Below are 21,537 nucleotides of genomic sequence, written 5' to 3'. Positions count from 1 at the left end.
GTATCTAATATAGGCTTATTGATAATTACAAAGAATTTCATTTAATAAAACATTAAATGGTCCATGATTTTTAAATGACTATTCTACTGCCAACCAAATACGAAAATTTTGACATTTAACTTTGAATATGCACACTACATAGAACATGTATTCATTCATTCAACAAATGATTATTGGCTACCTACTATATGTCAGACACTATGCTAGACACTGAGAGTACTGAAATTTAGTAAAATATCACCCATCCAAGGACCTTTCATTCGAAGAGAGAAATAGATTCATGTATACAGGTAATACAACATTCTCAGTATAATACAGAACAATGCATGGTATATTATGAGGCACAGATAAGGGGCACTTGGGGGGATGATAAAGATGGTAGAGAAAGGCAAGTATCCTGAGAAAGTATAAATTCAGTAAAAAACTGAGTGTTTACCAGAAGAAGAAAGAAGGGAATAACATGCTAAGATGAGAGGAGAAGAACCAAAGCATGGAAGCAACAAATGTAAAGATGAGTGCAGAAAACCTCTGAGCAGTTTTGTCTTGCTGGAGGGTAAGGTGAATGGAGGGTAAGGTGAAAGAAGACCAAGATATGAATTAAGGCTGATGTGGCAAGCAGGGGCTTGATAAAAGAGGATCTAGAATTTATCTTCTAAGTTATGGGGGGAAATTGAAGGTTTCCAAGCAAGGGAATAGCCTGATTGCATCTGTGTTCTTTGAAACGACCACTCCGGCTGCAGTGAGAATGGACTAGAAAAAGGGAGAAGAGCAAGGAGGCTATTGCAGTAGTACAGGCAAGAAATGGATGGGGGCCTCCACCAGAGCAGAAACAGTAGAAAAAAAATCGTAATGTATGCAAAATATTTTAGTGCACATAAACAAACAGTAAGTCTTGGCTACTGATTAGATATTGAGGCAGGCAAGAGAAAAGCGGGTATGAGGAGACAGGGAAAACAAAATGTTTTCTGTCAAAGGCAGATGACAAATATTTTAGGCTTTGTGACAACTAACTGTTCCCCTAATCCATGAGGAATATGTTCCAAGAACCCCAGTGAATGCCTGAAACTGCAGATAGTACCAGATCCTTTATAATATACGTGCTATGTTTTTTCCTATACATACATACCTATGATAAAGTTTAATTTATAAATCAGGTATGAGATTAACATCAATAACTAATAATAAAATAGAACAATTATAACAATGTATTCTAATAAAAGTTATGTAAATGTGGTCTCTAAGTGTCTTATTGTACTGTACTCACCTATTTTTAGACTGTGGCTGACCACAGGTAACTGAAACCTTGGAAAGTGAAATGGAGAAAAAGGAGGGCTACTATACTCAAACTCTGCCACAGTAATGAAAAAGTAGCCATAGGCAAATGAGTATGGCTGTTTTCTGACAAAGCTTCACTTACAATCACATACAGTATGTCAAATTTGGCCCGTGGGTCATAATTTGCCAGACCCTGCTCCAGCTAGATGATGGAAGGTGATTCCATTAACTCAGTAGTTCTCAACCTTGGCTGGACATTAAACTTACACGGGAAACATTAAAAACTTCATTGCTCAGTCCATACCATATCATACCACATGCCAATTAAATTATAATATCTAGGGGGTGTGACCCAGGCAACAGTATTGTCTAAAGCTCACTTGGTAATTTTAGTGTACAGCCAAAGTTGAGAGCCACTGCACAAACTGTTGGATATTAGTGAAAAAATGGGTTTACAAGCAAAAATTTAAAAAAAACTCAGTTTTGAACATATTTAGTCCTATTGGGTTTATGAGATATATCCAGCAGAAATTCTAAGCAGGTAAGAAGACAGATAAAAGATTGCAAGGGCTTGAACCTCTCCCAGACAAATCTGAGAGGCTTCAGCAGGTACACAGGTGTTATTTACTGAAGCTTTGACAGCTGGTGAAGACATGCTAGAGACCACACAATAGGCCATTCCCTGGGAATAATATTTAAAGTGTAAGCTGGGATCTTATGGAGTTGGTGCAATGGAAAGCTTAGACAGGTGTGCAGGAACTGATTGTGCTCATGCATGGGTAAATATTGCCAAGCATACCCATACCAAACATGTAATTCAGGCTTAAGCATAAATACTAACAGTGAAAATATGACCAGTTATAGCTATAGCTGACTTTTATTCATCCCAGTAAATACTACTGGAGAGGCCATGGAGAGAAATCAGCATCTGATCTGGCAGATGCCCAATCATCTGGCTCTATTCATTATTCTTCCCCGTGTGACTCTATTTCCTAAAACTGAAGACATTTTCAGAAGCCCTGCCAAGTACCCAACATGAAATTAAATACCAATCTCTCCAACAAAAATACACAAAATTTATAGTAATGAGAATATATCTTTTCAACAATGATAGGTTGCTGCATAGTTTACACTGGTGCAGTAGAAAGGTTTATGGTAATGCACAAACTGTAGAAGTCAAATTTTAAATTTTAAAATAGTATGCAGAATTTGTGGAAGGAGTTCCTAAACAAAGTTCCTAAAAAAAAATCTCAATTGACAACCAGGCTGACTTAGAAACATAAAAGATATGAAAGACAACACACTTACACTCATGGATTACAGGTCTAAGATGAATGATGATAAAATTCTAAAACTGAATTATTAGCAATTCCATTCTAAAGGACATATGGAAATTAAATGATTAAATTAATAACTGCATGATGATGCTCATATGTTTTTATTGTTGGAAAAAAACCATGCATTAAATCAAAACAAAGAATCTGAAAAATGGATTGCATTTTACTCTCACTGAGCCAACTTCATATAAGTAAACATTTCAAATAATTATCTTTTCTTACCTCATCATTTTCATTGCCACTTGAACTCTTCCTCATTGATTTATACTGAAAAATATTTAAAACACGTAATTTATTTTCCCTTGAACATATAAATTCCCTACTAGTAAATTATGTACAAGGTTCTTTCATATTTTGGTAGCTTTATTAAATGACCTGATAACAAATTTAAGTATATAACAAGTATAAACAGTCCTACTACTAAAACTAACAAATATAATGCTTTCCATGTGCAAGGCCTTGTTGTAAGTACTTTACACAGATCAAGTAACATTTCTTTCTTAATCAAGCTATTTCCCATTCATTAAGGTGTGTAATCTGAGGGTTGTCTTAGAGTTTTCCTTTTTCTTAATTTACTATATCTAATACGTCATCAAGTCAATTCTTTTTTTAATCTCTCTCAGACTTACTTCTTCAGAATTCTCACAATTACCACCCTTTTCCAGGCCCTCATTATCGTACACCTGGTCTATAATCTCACCATTCTAAGATGTCATCTATTATTAAGAAACCTACTGCTTTCGGGTTAAAAAAACACTACATTAAATGTATATATTGATTAATAATTGTAATAATGATGACAGCTAACACTTGTACTACTGCTTGCTATATGCCAGGCACTGATTTAAATGTCTTACATGTATTAATCCATTTAATCTTCTTAACAACCCTACTACATAAGAACTATGCTTATATGTGAAAAAATGCTTAGAGTCAAGAAAATACAGTATGACAACCACTGGAATTCTTACTTCTGATTCCTCTTCACTGCAAATGATCCTACATATCAGTGGCAGATTAACCTTCCGTTTGCAACTCATGACTGTCCTGTTGTAACACCTACTAACTTTTGGATTATGTCCAAACCTCTTTGTCTGGCATTCAAGGTTCTTTCTTTTTTAATTATTCTTATTTTTTTTTACATTTGTATATACTTATATTTGTGGTCAATTTTTTTTATTATACTTTAAGTTCTAGTGTACACGTGCACAATGTGCAGGTTTGTTACATATGTATACATGTGTCATGTTGGTGTACTGCACCCATTAACTCGTCATTTACATTAGGTATGTCTCCTAACGGTATTCCTCCCGCTTCCCTCCACCCCATGACAGGCCCCAGTGTGTGATGTTCCCCACCCTGTGTCCAAGTGTTCTCATTGTTCAATTCCCACCTATGAGTGAGAACATGCAGTGTTTGGTTTTCTGTCCTTGTGATAGTTTGCTGAGAATGATGGTTTCCAGCTTCATCCATGTCCCTCCAAAGGACATGAACTCATCCTTTTTTATGGCTGCATTGTATTCCATGGTGTATATGTGCCACATTTTCTTAATCCAGTCTGTCATTGATGGACATTTGGGTTGGTTCCAAGTGTTTGCTATTGTGAATAGTGCCACAATAAACATATGTGTGCATGTGTCTTTATAGTAGCATGATTTATAATCCTTTGGGTATATAACCAGTAATGGGATGGCTAGGTCAAATGGTATTTCCAGTTCTAAATCCTTGAGAAATCGCCACACTGTCTTCCACAATGGTTGAACTAGTTTACGGTCCCACCAACAGTGTAAAAGTGTTCCTATTTCTCCACATCCTCTCCAGCACCTGTTGTTTCCTGACTTTTTAATGATTGCCATTCTAACTGGTGGGAGATGGTATCTCACTGCGGTTTTGATGTGCATTTCTGATGGCCAGTGATGATGAGCATTTTTTCATGTGTCTGTTGGCTGCATAAATGTCTTCTTTCGAGAAGTGTCTGTTCCTATCTTTTGCCCACTTTTTGATGGGGTTGTTTGATTTTTTTTTCTTGTAAATTTGTTTAAGTTCTTTGTAGATTCTGGATATTAGCCCTTTGTCAGATGGGTAGATTGTTAAAATTTTCTCCCATTCTGTAGGTTTTCTGTTCACTCTGATGATAGTTTCTTTTGCTGTGCAGAAGCTCTTTAATTAGATCCCATTTGTCTATTTTGGCTTTTGTTGGCATTGCTTTCAGTGTTTTAGTCATGAAGTCCTTGCCCATGCCTATGTCCTGAATGGTATTGCCTAGGCTTTCTTCTAGGGTTTTTATGGTTTTAGGTCTAACATTTAAGTCTTTAATCCATCTTGAATTAATTTTTGTATAAGATGTAAGGAAGGGATCCAGTTTCAGCTTTCTACATATGGCTAGCCAGTTTTCCCAGCACCTTTTATTAAATAGAGACTCCTTTCCCCATTTCTTGTTTTTGTCAGGTTTGTCAAAGATCAGATGGTTGTAGATGTGTGGTGTTATTTCTGAGGCCTCTGTTCTGTTCCATTGGTTCTATTTAATGGTCCCCTTTACATATGCAGCATTATCTTCCACAACCCTTGGAAAAATAGATAACCAACCTGATATCTTAACCACAAACTGGGGGGTGAGCTGTATTAGAGATAATAAATACAAGACGTATTGTTCCTCCACCGTCTCTCCTATGACAACTATCACAAATCTAGCAGCATGCTCTTTCCAGGTGATCTCACACACAACCTCAATATGCCTTCAACCCAGTGTGCCAGAGAGCCACTGAATGAAATTGGCATGTGTGAAAAAATCCTATTTATCAGGTAAGACAATCACTGAAGTCACTTATTTTTGGCTTTAATCTATATGTCAATGAAACAGTGATATTTGAGTGAATATGCTAATATTTATTAAGTGCTTACTCTGTGGCAAGTGTAATTCTAAGCACTTTTATTATTAAATAATTTAATAGTTACAACAATCATGTGAAGGAAAGTACAGGCACACCTCATCTTATTGAGTTTTGCTTTACTGCACTTCACAGATACAATATTTTTCTTTTTACAAATTGAATGTTTGTAGACACCCACTGGTGGCCATTGAGCAGATCAGATTCTGCTCGCTCAAATGCCTTACTCTACTTCCTTGGCAACCACATCCAACAAATCTGATACGGCTGGGATTGAGAAATTTGGTAAGTCACAATTGAAGAAGACAAAAAACGCAAGAAAAAAATTCACTGCCTTCCAAAGAAATGACCAAACAAGAGAAGCAAGCAGACAAATCATAATAAGGTATACATCATGAAAATGAACTGTACATTGCACAAGCATTGCCTTCATATTTTACTTTTTTTGGCTGATGAACTTTGCAAGATACAAAGAGGTTGGATCAAGTTTAAATGACTGTGCTGTTCCTCTCACATCAAAGAATCAAGAGCTACTGAAAATGAAGACTGCTTTTGCCTCTCCCATCTGCCTGGCTAGCAGATAAGGGAAAGAATTTGAATGTTGGTGAAGGAAGCAGCAGGGTGGAATGACAGTAAAAGCTATAGTAAAACCAAGCTGATCCAAGGTGTCCTGCAAGCTATAAAATTCAGTTTAATCACAGTATCGATTTTTTTGTTCCAGTGATTTTATTGGGATATACAATTTTTTAAATGTGCAAATACAAAGTTTCAAAATGTGCAGAAAAGGTTTGTGGCAACCCTGTATCAAGCAAGCCTATTGGTGCCATTTTTCCAATAGCACGTACTCGCTTCATGTCTGTCAAATTCTGGGAATTCTAACAATATTTCAAACTTTTTCATTATTATCATATCTGTTATGGTGATCTGTGATAGTGATCTTTGACGTTTCTATTGCAATTTTTGAGAGATGACTCAAATGACGCCCATATAAGAAAACAAACTTAATCGATAAATGTTGTGTGTGTTCTGACTGCTCCACTAACAGGTTGTTCCCTATCTCCTATTCTCTGACACACAACAATATTGTAATTAAGCCAATTAATAATCCCACAATGGCCTCTGAGTGTTCAAGTGAAAAGAAATCGTATGTCTTTCACTTTAAATAAAAAGCTTGAAATGATTAAGCTTAGTGAGGAAGACAGGTAGAAAGCAGAGACAGGATGAAGCTAGGCCTCTTGCTCCAATTAACTAAGCTGTGCATGCAAATAAGTGTTGAAGAAAATTAAAAGTGCTACTCATTCCAGTGAACATACCAAAAATAAGAAAGCAAAACAGTCTTATTGCTAATATGGACAAAGTTTGAGTGGTCTGGATAGAACAGCAAACCAGCCACAACATCCCCTTAAGACAAAGCCCAGTCCAGAGCAAGGCCTTAACTCTCTTCAATCCTATGAAGTCAAGGTGAGGAAGCTGCAGAAGAAAAGTTGGAAGCTGTAGAGGTTGGTTCGTTCATGAGATTGAAGGAGAGAAGCTGACTGCATAACATAAAAGTGTAAGGTGAAGTAGCAAGTGCTGATGTAGAAGGTGAAGCAAATTATACAGAAGATCTAGCTAGCTAAGACAACTGATAAAGGTGACTACACTAAACAACAAATTTTCTATGTAGAAAAAACAGCCTTCTATTGGAAGAATATGACATCTAGGACTGTTGTAGATAGAAGTTAATGCCTGCTTCAAAGCTTCAAAGAACAGGCTGACTCTTGTTAGGGGCTAATGCAGCTGCTGACTCTAAATTGAAGCCAATGTTCATTTAACCATCCCCAAAATCCTAGGTCCCTTAATAATTATGCTAAATATTTTCTGCCTGTGCTTTATAAATAGAACAGCAAAGCCTGGATGACAGCACATCTGTTTACAGCATGCTTTACTGAACATGTTAAGCCTACTATCGAGCTCAGAAAAAAAGATTCCTTTCATAATGTTACTGCTCATATACAATGAGTCTAGTCAACCAACAGTTCTCATGAAGATGTTCAAAGAGATCAATGTTGTTTTCATGCATAACATCCATTCTGCAGTGCATGGATCAAGGAGTAATATCAACTTTCAAGTCTTACTATTTAAGTAATAACATAACATATAAAGCTATTGGGGTCATAGATAGTGATTCTTCTGATGGGCCTGGGCAAAGTAAATTGAAAACCTCTGCAAATGATTCATCATTCTAGATGCTATTAAGAACATTTGTGATTTATGGGAGGAGGTCAAAATATCAACATTAACGAGATTTTGGAAGAAATTCATTCTGATTGTCAATGCATGATTTTGAAGGGCTCAAGACATCAGTGGAGGAAATAACTGCAGATGTGGTAGGAACAGCAGGAGAACTAAAAAGTACAGCTTTTTTTTTTTTTTTTTTTTTTTTTTGAGACAGGGTTTCATTTTGTCACCCTGGCTGGAGTGCAGTGTCATAATCTTGTCTCACTGTGCAGCCTTGACCTCCTGGGCTCTAACGATCCTCCTGCCTCAGCCCTCCCCACCAAGTAGAGGGGACTACAAGCATGTGCCACCATGACCAGCTAATTTTTTTGTATTTTTTGTAGAGACGAGGTTTTGTCATTGGCCCAAGCTGGTCTCAAACTCCTGAGCTCAAGGGATCCACCTACCTCGGCCTCCCAAAGTTCTAGGATTACAGGCATGAGCTACCACACCTGGCCTAGAAGTAGAGCTTAAAGATGTGAGTGAATTACTGCAATCTCATGATAAAACTTTAACAAATAAGGAGTTGCTTTTAATTGATGTGCAAGAAAGGTGGGAATTTTTAAGGTAGAATTTACTCCTGCTGAAGAAGCTGTGAACACTGTTGAAATGAAAACAAATGATTTACAATGTGACATACCCTTATTTGATAAACCAGTGGCAGGGTTTTAGAGGATTGACTCCAATTTTGAGAGAAGTTCTACCGTAAGTAAAATGCTATCTAACAGCATCACATGCTACAGAGAAATCTGTTGTGAAAGGAAAGTCCATTGATGTGGCAAACTAGAAATCGCCATAGCCACCCAACCTTCAGTAACCACCATTAACATCTACACAAGACCCTCCACCAGCAAAAAGATTATGACTCGCTGAAGGCTCAGATAATTGTGAGCAATTTTTAGCAATAAAGTATTTTTAATCAAGGTATATCATTTTTAATACATAATACTATTATGCACTTAGCTGATTACAGAACAATGTAAACATAACTTTTATGCACTGGGAAACCCAAAAATATTCATGTAACGTGCTTTAGTGATATATATTCATGTGACTTGCTTTATTGAATAGATATTTGCTTTAATGGCGTTGTCTGGAGTCAAACCCACAATATCTCTTAAGTATGCCTGTATTGTTACACTCATTTGTAAAGTTTTTATAAACAAACTTAATTAAGGTTACATGACTTGACAAAGTCACATAGTTAATAGGTATCCAAGTAAGGACTGGAACCCAAGTGGTTTGATTCTAGAAGCCCAGGCACTGTGCCATAAAATCATCTCTTGATATCAGCAAGGGATTGGTTCCAGGAACTCTGCCCCCGCCTCACCCATGCCAAAATTCACAGATATTCAGGTCCCTTCCCTTATATAAAATGGCATAGTATTTGCATATAACCTACTCACATCCTCCTGTATAGTTTAAATCATCTCCAGATTACTTATAATACTGAATACAATGTAAATGCTATCTAAACAGTTGTCATACTATATTGTTTTTGATTTGTATTATTATTTTTTTTTGCCTTTTTTCCCACATATTTTCAATCTTGGTTGGCTGAATGCATGAATGTGGAACCTGCAGATACAGAGGGCCAACTATACTCCCATTTCTAATTAATAGGAATTTGCCAGAGATAACAGGGGTAATGGGCATTCTCAGAAGAAGAAAAGCAAAAAGAACTAAGAAAGCATAGCCTGTGTAGAAAACAAAGAGCAGTTCAATGAAGCTAGTGAGGAAGTGAATTTTGGCAGGTAATGAAATATAGAGAAGGAAACAAGGAATGGTCCACAAAGATTTTAACAAGTCCAAACTTTATCTTATTGGTAATGGGAAGCCAATAAGAAATTTTTTGGATGATTTACAGTTTTACAGTTTTATTTAAAAGAGCATTTACAGATTTACAGTTTTATTTAAGGGCATTTTCTCACATTGTCTGGTAATTATTTTTTATTGATACATAATTGTACATATTTATCAGGTACTTGTGATATTGTGATACATGCATACAATGTGTAATCATCAAATTAGGGTAATCACTTCAAAGATATTTATCATTTCTTTGTGCTGGGAATATTATCAATCTTTTCTTCTAGCTATTTTAAAATATATAATAAGTTATTATTAACTACAGTCAAGCTATGGTGCTACTGAACACTAGAATAAAGAAATTTAAAGTCAGAGAATTATCCAAGAGCTGAGAAAGGAGGACCATTAATCAGTTATCACAACTGCCTAGGCAAGAAAGTATGAGGGTTCCAAAAAGGGCAAGGGCAATAGAGACAGACATGAATTGCAGAAAGGATGCATATATTAGGGCTGATAACCAACTAGGTGATGGAAATGAGAAAGAAAAAGAATCAAGAAAGACTGAGGAATAGAGCTTAGACAACTGGGTAGATACCATTAGGGGATGGGGTAGATACTTAACCTGAAATATATGTAGGGCATGCAAACAATCAGAAACACAGATTCAGGGAACAGAAAAAATGTTATAGGATGTAAATTTAGACACGGCAGAATATAAAAAACATCTAGAGTCATTAACACTCCAGAGAGTGCTTTTTAGAGTAATAAAATGAGGATCAGACCCTAAGAGCAAGCAGAAGAAAACCTACGCAAGGACATCAAAATGATAACAGGGAAGAAAAATGAGATAGAAACCAAGACAGGAGTATCAAGAAGGAAGATGTGGTCATCATTGTCAAATGCTACACTGGATTTTGCCATTAGTAGGTGCATGTTAAAATCTAGTGAGGGGCTATTTCAGTGGAGAAATGGAAGCGAAAGCCAGATTGCAGTGGGTTAAGGAATGATCAGAAACTGGAGAACTAGAAAGTTTGGCCCTGGCCATGGTCAGGAGTTCAAGACCAGCCTAGCCAACAAAGTGAAACCTTGTCTCTACTAAAAATACAAAAATCAGCCGGGTGTGGCGGAGGGCGCCCATAATCCCAGCTACTCGGGAGGCTGAGGCAGGAGAATCGCTTGAACCTGGCAGGCGGAGGTTGCAGTGAGCTGAGATCGCGCCACTGCACTCCAGCCTGGGCAACAGAGCGAGGCTCCGACTCAAAAGAAAAAAAAAAAAAAAAAAGAAAGTTTAGCCCTAAAAAAGAGCAAAGAGATAAGGCAACAGCTAAAAGGGCAGTCAGGGATAATGGTAGTGTCAGGGCTCAGAAAATACTACCCCAAGATATGGCACCTTCAAGGTCACTCTCTGACCTTCTCCAGGCCCTCCTTTCTTCAATCCCCCTTCCTCTCCCTAAGGCAGGTAATAGAAACTAGAATTCCCCATCTCACAAAGCAAGCCATACAATCTAGAAAGGTCCCTCTCAAACCTCCTCCCTTCTCCCTTTAAGATGCATGAGACAGGTTTCCTGCAGCACACTGAAGGAGAAGGAATGTCATAGAGAGACACAGGAAAGATTCTCAACAAACAGGCCCAGTTTGTTACCATTAGATCATACCCTTTTTTGTTCAATCATGTGTCTCCACAACTATTCATTTCTTTCATCAAACTTAGCATGAACATACAGTTTTCCCTGAGTCTTTGAGTCTTCGTTTCCCTGGGTCTTTGGGTCTTCATTTTTGTGTCACATAAAAGCTTGATTAAATTTTTATGCTTTTCTCTTGTTAATCCATCTTTTGTTATGGGGTGTCAGCTATGATTCTTGCAATGGGTAGGGAAAAGATATTACTTTTTCTTCTCTATAATAGAGGTTTGAGCACATTTATAAGGTGAAAGGTAAAGAGGCAGGAAAGACATAGAAGAATAAGAGGATAATTGAAATGCAAAGAAATACAAGATGATATACTTAAGAATTTAGAAAATGGGAAATGTATTACTGTTACTCAACTACAATTCTAATTTAAAATACTCATTATACAAGAAAACTTAGAAAGATGCTAAGTTTGCAGTACTGCACATATTTAAATGTCTTGAAAACCCAAACCTAATATATATATAGATTTGAAAATACTCTCTAATTCCAAGTTTTTACTAATTCAACTCAGCTATCCCCAACTAGTATTGGTATGAATTCTGAATTACCAAAGTTTTATTACATCTAAATTCAAATGTTACAATAAAGGCCTAGTATAAAAACCAGAAAAATAGAAAGATCAGTCCATCTCAGAAGCTTTTATATACATATATATACACACATATTTTTTTAGGCTAGTCAAGTGAAGCAGCGGGAGTGTAAAATAAACAAGGAAATGTGTAATTGTGAGCAATTTGTTGTAAACACCACTGAATTCGGACTAGCCTCAGAAGCTTACATTAATTTCAAAAGAGAGACAATAACTTGTACACAAACTCTGACTCAGAATAAATCAGTTTATTTTACAATCCCAGTGGCTTTTTTATTCCCGTATAAAACTAACAATGATCATAGAAAATGTGTCAAAATATTTTCCAGGGGGTTAGCCTTTAAATAAAAATAGTGTACTGTATTTATGAAATCAATATGTATTTTATGAGTTATAATGTTTTATCACAATAGTAATGAGATACATTTGAAGACATATATGCCACTTAAATAAATCAAATAATATTTAAAACTAACTGGCTAGAGATACTCTAATACTTTTTAACTGTTTTGTCTAGAAATCAATTATTAAATGCATTTCGAAATTCACTTGTGGCCAGGCGCAGTGGCTCACACCTGTAATCTCAACACTTTGGGAGGCCAGGGCAGGCAGATCACGAGGTCAGGAGTTTGAGACCAGCCTAGACAATATGGTGAAACACCATCTCTACTAAAAATACAAAAATTAGCCAGCTACCCACAGCAGCCAGCAGTGCAGGGAGAGAAAGCCTGTACACTTGCGGGAGGGAGAGCACAGGGACTGGGGGACTTTACATTGAACTTAGTGCTGCCCTGCCACAGAGGGGAACAAAGCTGTGCTGCGCTCAACCAGCACCCAGGCATGGAGGGAGCATTTGGATCAGCCCTAGTCAGATGGGAATCGCTCATGCCAGCAACTGGAACTTAAGTTTCTCAGTAACCTCACCAATCACAGGCTAAAGTACTCTGGGGTTCTAGGTAAACTTGAAAGGCAGCCTAGGATTGCAATTTCTAGGCAACTCCTAGTGCTGTGCTAGGCTTAGAGCCAGTGTACTAGGGTGGCATGTGACTTAAGGAGACACCAGCAGGGGAAGCTAAGGGAGTGCTTGCACCACTTTTCTCCCAACCCCAGGCAGTGCACCTCGCATCAATGAGAAAGAGACCCCTTCCTTTCACCTGAGGACAGGACAGGGAAGACTGAGGAGGACTGTGTCTTACCTCTTGGATACCAGCTCAGCCACAATAGGATGGGGCACTGGCTAGAGTTGTGAGACCCTCATTCCAGGCCCTAGCTCCTAGATGACATTTCTAGACACACTCTGGGCCAAAAGGGAACCCACTGCCTTGAAGGGAAGGACCCAGTCCTGCCAGGAGTCATCACCAGCTGACGAAAGAGCCCTTGGGCCCTGAATAACCAGCAGCAATGCCCAGGTAGTATGCTGTGGGCCTTGGGAGAGACTCTGAGATGTGCTGGCTTCAAGTAAGACTTAGCACAAAACTAGCTGTAGTGGCTACATGGAGAGACTTCTGTTTGAAAAAAGCAGAGGGAAAAATAAAGGGAAACTTGGCACCTTAGGAACCCACTCATTCACAGTGAGGTAAGCAACAAGCAGTCTCTTGGAGTTCAGGAATCTAGGCCTCCACTCTTGGGCAGCATTTCTGGACCTGCCCTAAGCCAGAATTCAGGGTGAGTCCCAGGACTGGCAGCATTCACCACAAGCTGATTGAAGAGCCCTTTGGCTTTAACAGAACATGAGCAGTGGCCTAGCAGAAACCCCCATGGGCCAGTGGTGGTGGTGGCCACAGAAGGTGGTTCCTCTATCTGTGGAAAGGGGAAAGAAGAGTGGGAAGGACTTTGTATTGTGGTTTGAGTGCCATCTTAGCTGCAGTAGAATAAAACATCAATAATAACGTTAAATGTCAGTGAACTAAACTATTAAAATAAAAAGATATAGAATGGCTGACTAGATGAAAAAATAAGACACAATGACCTGCTACCTACAAGAAACACACTTGAGGCCAGGTGTGGTAGCTCATGCATGTAATTCCAGCGCTTTGGGAGGTCGAGGGGGGTGGATCACTTGAGGTCTCAGTTAATTTAGAAAGCTTATTTTGCCAAGGTTGAGGATGGTGCCTGCGACACAGCCTCAGGCAGTCCTGAGGACATGTGGCCAAGGTGGTCAGAGCACAGCTTGGTTTTAGACATTTTGGGGAGACACAAGACATCAATCAACATATGTAAGACAAACATTATTTCAGTCCGGAAAGGCGGGAAAACTGGAAGCGGGGAGGGGGCTTCCAGGTCATAGGTAGATAAGATACAAATGGCTGCATTCTCTTAAGTTTCTGATTAGCCTCTCCATAGGAGGCAATCAGATAGGCATTTATCTCAGTGAGCACAGTGGTGACTTTGAATAGAACTGGAGGTAGGTTTCCCCTAAGCAGTTCCCAGCTTGACCTTTCCCTTTAGCTTAGTGATGTTGGAGTGAGGCCGAGGGGGTGGATCACTTGAAGTCAGGAGTTTCAAGACCAGCCTGGCCAACATAGTGAAACTCCATCTCTACTAAAAATACAAAAAATAAAAAAACTAGCTGGGCATGTGCTACTCAGGAGGCTGAGGCAGGAAAATTGCTTGAACCCAAGAGGCAGAGTGTTATGGAAAGTCAGGGACCCTGAATGGAGGGACCAGCTGAAGCCATGGCAGAAGAACATAAATTGTGAAGATTTCATGGACATTTATTAGTTCCCCAATACTTTTATAATTTCTTACGCCTGTCTTTACTGCAATCTCTGAACATAAATTGTGAAGATTTCATGGACACTTATCATTTCCCCAATCAATACCCTTGTGATTTCCTATGCCTGTCTTTACTTTAATGTCTTAATCCTGTCATCTTCGTAAACTGAGGAGGATGTACGTCACCTCAGGACCCTGTGATAAATGTGTTAACTGCACAAATTGTTTGTAGAGCATGTGTATTTGAACAACATGAAATCTGGGCATCTTAAGAACAGGATAACAGTGATTTTCAGGGAACAAGGGAGATAATTTTAAAGTCTGACTGTCTGTGGGCCGGGTGGAACAGAGCCATATTTCTCTTATTACCGAAAATGGGTAAGATAAATATCGCTGAATTCTTTCCCCAGTAAGGAATATTAATAACTAATAGCCCTGGGAAAAGAATGCATTCCCAGGGTGAGGCCTCTAAAATGGCCGCCCTGGGAGTGTCTGCGTTTATGCAGATGTAAATAGGGATGAAACATGCCCTAATCTCCTGCAGTGCCCCCAGGCTTGCTAGGATTAGGAAATTCCAGCCTGGCAAATTACAGTCAGACCGGTTCTCTGCTCTTGAACCTTGTTTATCAACAACAATGTGTGCACAGCTGGACACGGAAGTTCGTTAGTGATTGTAGTTTTGCCCTGACCTTGTGATCTCGCCCTGACCTGCCTTGTGATCTTTTGTTGCCCTTAAAGCATGTGATCTCTGTGACGCATACCGTATTCATGCACTCCCTCCCCTTTGAAAATTGCTAATAAAAACTTGCTGGTTTTACGGCTCAGGGAACATCACGGAACCTGCCAACATGTGATGTCTCCCCCAGACACCCAGCTTTAAAATTTATCTCTTTTGTACTCTTTCCCTTTATTTCTCAGACCAGCTGCCACTTAGGAAAATAGAAAAGAACACATGTAGAATATCGGGGGTGGGGTTTCCCCAACAGCAGAGGCTGCAGTGAGCCGAGATCATGCCATTGCACTCCAGCCTGGGTGACAGAAGAAGACTCCACCTAAAAAAAAAAAAAAAAAAAAGGAAAGAAAAAAGAAAAAAGAGAATGGAGAAAGATATTCCATGCCAATGGAAACCAAAAAAGAGCAGGTGTAGCTATACTTATAAAAGACAAAATAGATTTCAAGAATAAAATTAACAAGAGACAAAGAAGGTCATTATCTAATGAAAAAGGGGTAAACTTAGTCAGAGGATATAGTGATTGTAAATATATATGCACCCAATACTGGAGCACTCAGATATATAAAGCAAATATTATTGTAGCTCAAGAGAGACATAGATCTCAATACAATAATAGCTGGAGACTTCAACACCCCACTTTCAGCATTGGACAGATGTCCCAGACAGAAAATCATCAAAGAACAATTGGACTTAATCTGCACTATAGACCAAATGGACCTAACAGATATTTACTGAACACTTCATCCAGTGGCTACAGAATATATGTTCTTCTCCTCAGCACATGGGTCATTCTCAAGGATAGACCATACGTTGTCACAAAATAAGTCTTAAAACATTCAAACAACAAAGAAGTTGCTGAGATAACATCAAGCAACTTCTCTGACCACAATGAAATAAAACTAGAAATCAATAACAAGAAGAATTTTGAAAACTATACAAACAAATGGAAATTAAACAATATGCTCCTGAATGACCAGTGGGTCAATGAAGAAATTAAGAAGGAAATTGAAAAATTTATTGAAACAAATGATAATACAAATACAACAGAGCAAAACCAATGGGATACAGCAAAACCAATATTAAGAGGAAAACTTCCAGCTATAAGTGCTACATCAAAAAAGAAGAAAAATCTCAAACAAATAACAATTATTCATCTTAAAGAACCAGAAAAGGAAGAGCAGACCAAACCCAAAATTAGTAGAAGAAAAGAAACAGCCCAGGTGTCACGGCTCACATGTGTAATCCCAACACTTTGGGAGAGTGAGGTGGGCAGACTGCTTGAGCCAAGGAGCTCAAGACCAGCCTGGGTAACATGGCAAAACCCCATCTCTACAAAAAGTACAAAAATTAGCTGGGTGTGGTGGTGCCTGTAGTCCCAGCTACTTGGGAGGCTAAAAGGTGAAAGAATGACTTGACCCTGGGAGGTCAAGGCTGCAGTGAGCCATGACACCACTGCACCTCAGCCTGGGAGAAAGAGTGAGACTCTGGTATAAACAAACAAGCAAACAAAAACAAAAGAAATAATAAAGATCAGAGCAGAAATAAATAAATTTGAAATGAAGAAAACAAAATACGAAAGATCAATGAAACAAAAATATGGTTTATTGAGAACATAAACAAAATTGACAAACCTTTAGTCAGATTAAGAAAAAAAGAGGAGAAGACCCAAATAAAATCAGAGGTGAAAAAGGAGACATTACAACTGATACCACAGAAATTCGAAGGGTCACTACTGGCTACTATGAACAGCTATGTGCCAATAAACTGGAAAATCTAGAGGAAAATCTAGAGGAGATGGACAAATTCTTAGACACGTAAAATCTACCAAAATTAGATCATGAAGAAATCCAAAATGTGAACAGGTCAATAACAAGCAATGAGATTAAATCTGTAATAAATAGTCTCCCAGTAAAGAAACGCCTGGGACCTGATGGCTTCACTGCTGAATTCCACCAAAAACTTAAAACCTAATACCAATCCTACTCAAAGTATTCAAAAAATTGAAGAGGAGGGAATACTGGCAAACTGATTCTACAAGGCCACTATTAGCCTAATACCAGACAAAGATACATGCAAAATAGAAAACTACAGGCCAAAATCTCTGAAAAATATGGATGCAAAAATCTTCAACAAAATACTAGCAAACCAAATTCAACAATATATTAAAAAGGTCATTCATCATGACCAAGTAGGATTTATTCCAGGGATGCAAGCACGGTTCAACATACGCAAATCAATTGTTGTGATACATCATATCAACAGAATAAAGGACAAAAATCATATGACCATTCCAATCGATGCTGGACAAGAATCTGCTAAAATCCAACATTCCTTCATGATAAAACCCCTTTGATATGGTTTGCTTGTGTCCCCACCCAAATATCATCTTGAATCGTAACTCACCCAATTCACAAGTGTCATGGGAGATACCAGTGGGAGGTAATTGAATCATGGGGGTGGGTTTTTCCAGTGTTGTTCTCATGATAGTGAATAAGTCTCTCGAGACCTGATGACTTTAAAAAGGGGAGTTTCCCTGCACAAGCTCTCTTCTTTTGTCTGCCACCACGTAAGACGTGCCTTTCACTTTCCACCATGATTGTGAGGCCTCCTCAGCCATGTGGAACTGTCAGTCCAATAAACCTCTTTCTTTTGTAAATTGACCAGTCTTGGGTATGTCTTTATCAGCAGCATAAAAATAGACTAATACACTCTCAAAAAATTGGGGTATAGAGGAAATATATCTCAACATAATAAAAGCCAAAACTCATAGCCTTTCCCCTAAGATCTAAAAGATGACAGGGATGTGCATTGTCACCACTGTTATTCAACACAATACTGGAAGTCCCACCTAGAGCAATCAGACAAGAGAAAGAAATAAAGGGCATCCAAATTGGAAAAGAATAAGTTAAATTATCCTTGTCTGTAGATGATATAATCTTGTATTTGGAAAAACCTAAACTCCACCAAAAAAAAAAAAAAAAAAAAATAGAACTGATAAATTCTGTAAAGTTGTAGGATACAAAATCAACATACAAAAGTCAGTAGCATTTCTATATGCCAACAATGAACAATCTAAAAAAGAAATTTAAAAAATAATCCCATTTACAATACTCACAAACAAAATTAAATACCTAGGAATTAACCAAAGAAGTAAAAGATCTCTACAACGAAAACTATAAAACACTGCTGGAAGAAATTGAAGAGGACACGCAAATATGGAAAGATATTCCACATTCATGGATTGGAAGAAACAATATTGTTAAAATGTCCATACTACTCGGAGCAATCTATAGATTCAATGCAATCCCTATCAAAATACCAATGACATTCATCACAGAAATAGAAAAATCAAGTCTAAAATTTAGAAGACACCACAAAAGACCAAGAATGGCCAAAGCTATTCTGGGAATAAGAGATAAAACTAGAGGAATCACATTACATGACTTCGAATTATACTACAGACCTATGGTAACCAAAACATCATGGCACTGGCATAAAAACAGATACACAGACCAATGGAACAGAACAGTGAACCAAGAAACAACTCCACACACCTACAGTGAACTCATTTTCGACAAAGGTGCCAAGAACATACATGGGGGAAAAGACAGTCTCTTCAGTAAATGATGCTGGGAAAACTGAATATCCATATGTTGAAGAATGAAACTAGGCCCTTATCTCTTGCTGTATACAAAAATCAAATCAAAATGGATTAAGGACTTAAATTTAAGACTTCAATCTATAAAACTACTGTAAGAAAACATTGGGGAAAATCTCCAGGATACAGGTCTGGGCAAAAATTTCCTGAGCTACCCCATAAGCGCAGGCAACCAAAGCAAACATGGAGAAATGGGATCATATCAAGTTAAAAAGCTTCTGCACGGCAAAGGAAACAAGAAAGTGAAGAGACAACCCACAGAATAGGAGGGAATATCTGCAAACTACCCATATGACAAGGAATTAATAACCAGAATTTAAGGAGGTCAAGTGACTCTTTAGGAAAATATCTAATAATTAGATTAAAACATGGGCAAAAGATGTGAATAGACATTTCTGAAAAGAAGACATACAGATGGCAAACTGGCATACGAAAAGGTGCTCAACATCACTGATCATGAGAGAAATGCAAATCAAAACTACAATGATATATCATCTTACCCTAGTTAAAGTGACTTATATCCAAAAGACAGGCAATAACATGCTGGTGAGAATGCGGAGAAAAGGGAACCCTCGTACACTGTTGGTGGGAACGTAAACTAGTACGATCAATATGGAGAACAGTTTGGAGGCTCCTCAGAAAACTAAAAATACAACTACCAAACAATCCAGCAATCCTACTGCTGGGTATATACCCCAAAGAAAGGAAATCAGTATATCAAAGAGATATCTGCACTTCCATATTTATTGCAAAACTATTTACAATAGCCAAGATTTGGAAGCAACTTAAGTGTCCATCAATAGAAGAACGGATAAAGAAAATGTGGTACACATACACAAAGGAGTACTAAGAGTCTGTCATTTGCAACATGGATTGAAATGTAGGTCATTATGGTAAGTGAAATAAGCCAGGCACAGAAAGACAAACACCACATGTTCTCACTTATTCGTAGGATGTAAAAATCAAAACAATTGAACTCATAAAGATAGAGAGCAGAAGGATGGTTACCACAGGCTAGGGAAGGGTAGTGGGGGAGTAGAGGGTAGCTGAAGATGGATAATGGGCACAAAACATAGAATAAATAAGACCTAGTATTTGATAGCGCAATGGAGTGACAATAGTCAATAATAATTTAATCGTACATCTCAAAATAACTAAAAGAGTATAATTTGATCATAACACAAATGATAAATATTTGAAGGAATAGACACCCCATTCTCCATGATGTGATTATTACACATTGTATGCCTTTCAAAATATCTCATGTATCCCACAAATATATATACCTAATATGAACCCACAAAAATTTAAAATTTAAAAAGTTGTTTAATAAAATACTTCCTGGCATAATGAATTTCACTGAAATACAGTGATTTTATTTTGGCTATAAGAACACGAAATTTTATATACTAGAAAAATAATCTACACAACAGTGGCCTGGGAATCTAAAAGAGTCAATGTAACTTTCCTACCATGATTTACTTACTAACTTAACCTGACCCAATTCATCTTCTTGCTCACATAATCTAGCCAATATGTTGAAACAGTTTTACCTAGTTTCAGGGACTTACCTGAAAAAAATACTATCCAAAATTAGCCTTCAAAACTAAGAAGAAAGGGGAGTTGGATTTCTTACATACACACACGCACACACACACACACATATACTTTCAATAAATACACTGAATAACCATGACAAATAATTTACCATGGGACAGAAACAAAGAAACCCTGTGCCCCAGTCATTTATATGCATTAAGATAAAGTTGCACAAAAGTTCTGTACATTTCATAACACAGCAAACCTAAAAGAGCCACCCTTGAACAAGCTCAGTGATAACCTGATATAAACCTCGAGTGTAGTGTATTTTACTGTTTAATGAACTATAAATCCTGATTAGCTTTTAATAATACAACCTACCAATAGCCCTTTCAATTATCGGGAGATAGGTGATTACGAGAAATTTCATTTTTGGAAGAAAGTCACCTCATAGAAGCTGCTGATGTTTTAGTCATGAAAATACTGACAATTCTGAATAACAGTGTTGATTTAATTTAGGAAACTGTATGTCAATTTATATTTTCTTGACATCTTAGGAAAAAACTAGTGACATACTCATTTTACTATGTCCTAATACTGACATCTTCTGACAGTTTAGGAGAATTACACATCTCCTTAAAACATTTCCCAGTGACTGAAGCTTATCTTTTCCACCTACCTCATTAAGGAAAAAATTAACATTTGTTGAATGATGATTATGTAATGTGCACTTCAAATATTATATCATTTGATCTCGTTTAATAACTTTATAAGATAACTAATATTATAGAAGATGTTTATTTTATAAAAAATAAAATACCAATGAATGATACTATTAAACCAAAGAATTGTTTTTAAAATGCTCACTGTGGCCTCTATTAAGACATCTTGAGAAGTCCACTTAAGTTACTGTAAAATCTTTTTTTAATCACTAAAAGTAGGCCAAAAATGGCAGTAATCTCAGCACTCTGGTGGGCCTAGGTGGGAGGATCTCTTGAAGCCAGGAATTTGAGACCAGCCTGGGCAACATAATAAGACCTCATC

General features: G+C 37.6%; 1 protein-coding gene across 2 annotated transcripts in view; it reads right to left on the bottom strand.

The window, feature by feature from the left end:
• The window catches only part of LOC105490495 (leucine rich repeats and calponin homology domain containing 2), a 129,607-nt gene that overhangs the window by 13,453 nt on the left and 94,617 nt on the right, over positions 1 to 21,537 (bottom strand). For both annotated transcript variants that reach the window (XM_011756221.3, XM_011756222.3), the window contains exon 15: positions 2,835 to 2,879. In XM_011756221.3, the coding sequence (XP_011754523.2) occupies positions 2,835 to 2,879 (45 nt within the window). The remainder of the gene's footprint in view (positions 1 to 2,834; positions 2,880 to 21,537) is intronic.

The sequence above is a fragment of the Macaca nemestrina genome, chromosome X (assembly GCF_043159975.1).
Source record: "Macaca nemestrina isolate mMacNem1 chromosome X, mMacNem.hap1, whole genome shotgun sequence".
Lineage (NCBI taxonomy): Eukaryota > Metazoa > Chordata > Mammalia > Primates > Cercopithecidae > Macaca > Macaca nemestrina.
Note: the sequence above shows the minus strand (reverse complement) of the source record. Positions and strands in the feature narration are given on the sequence as shown.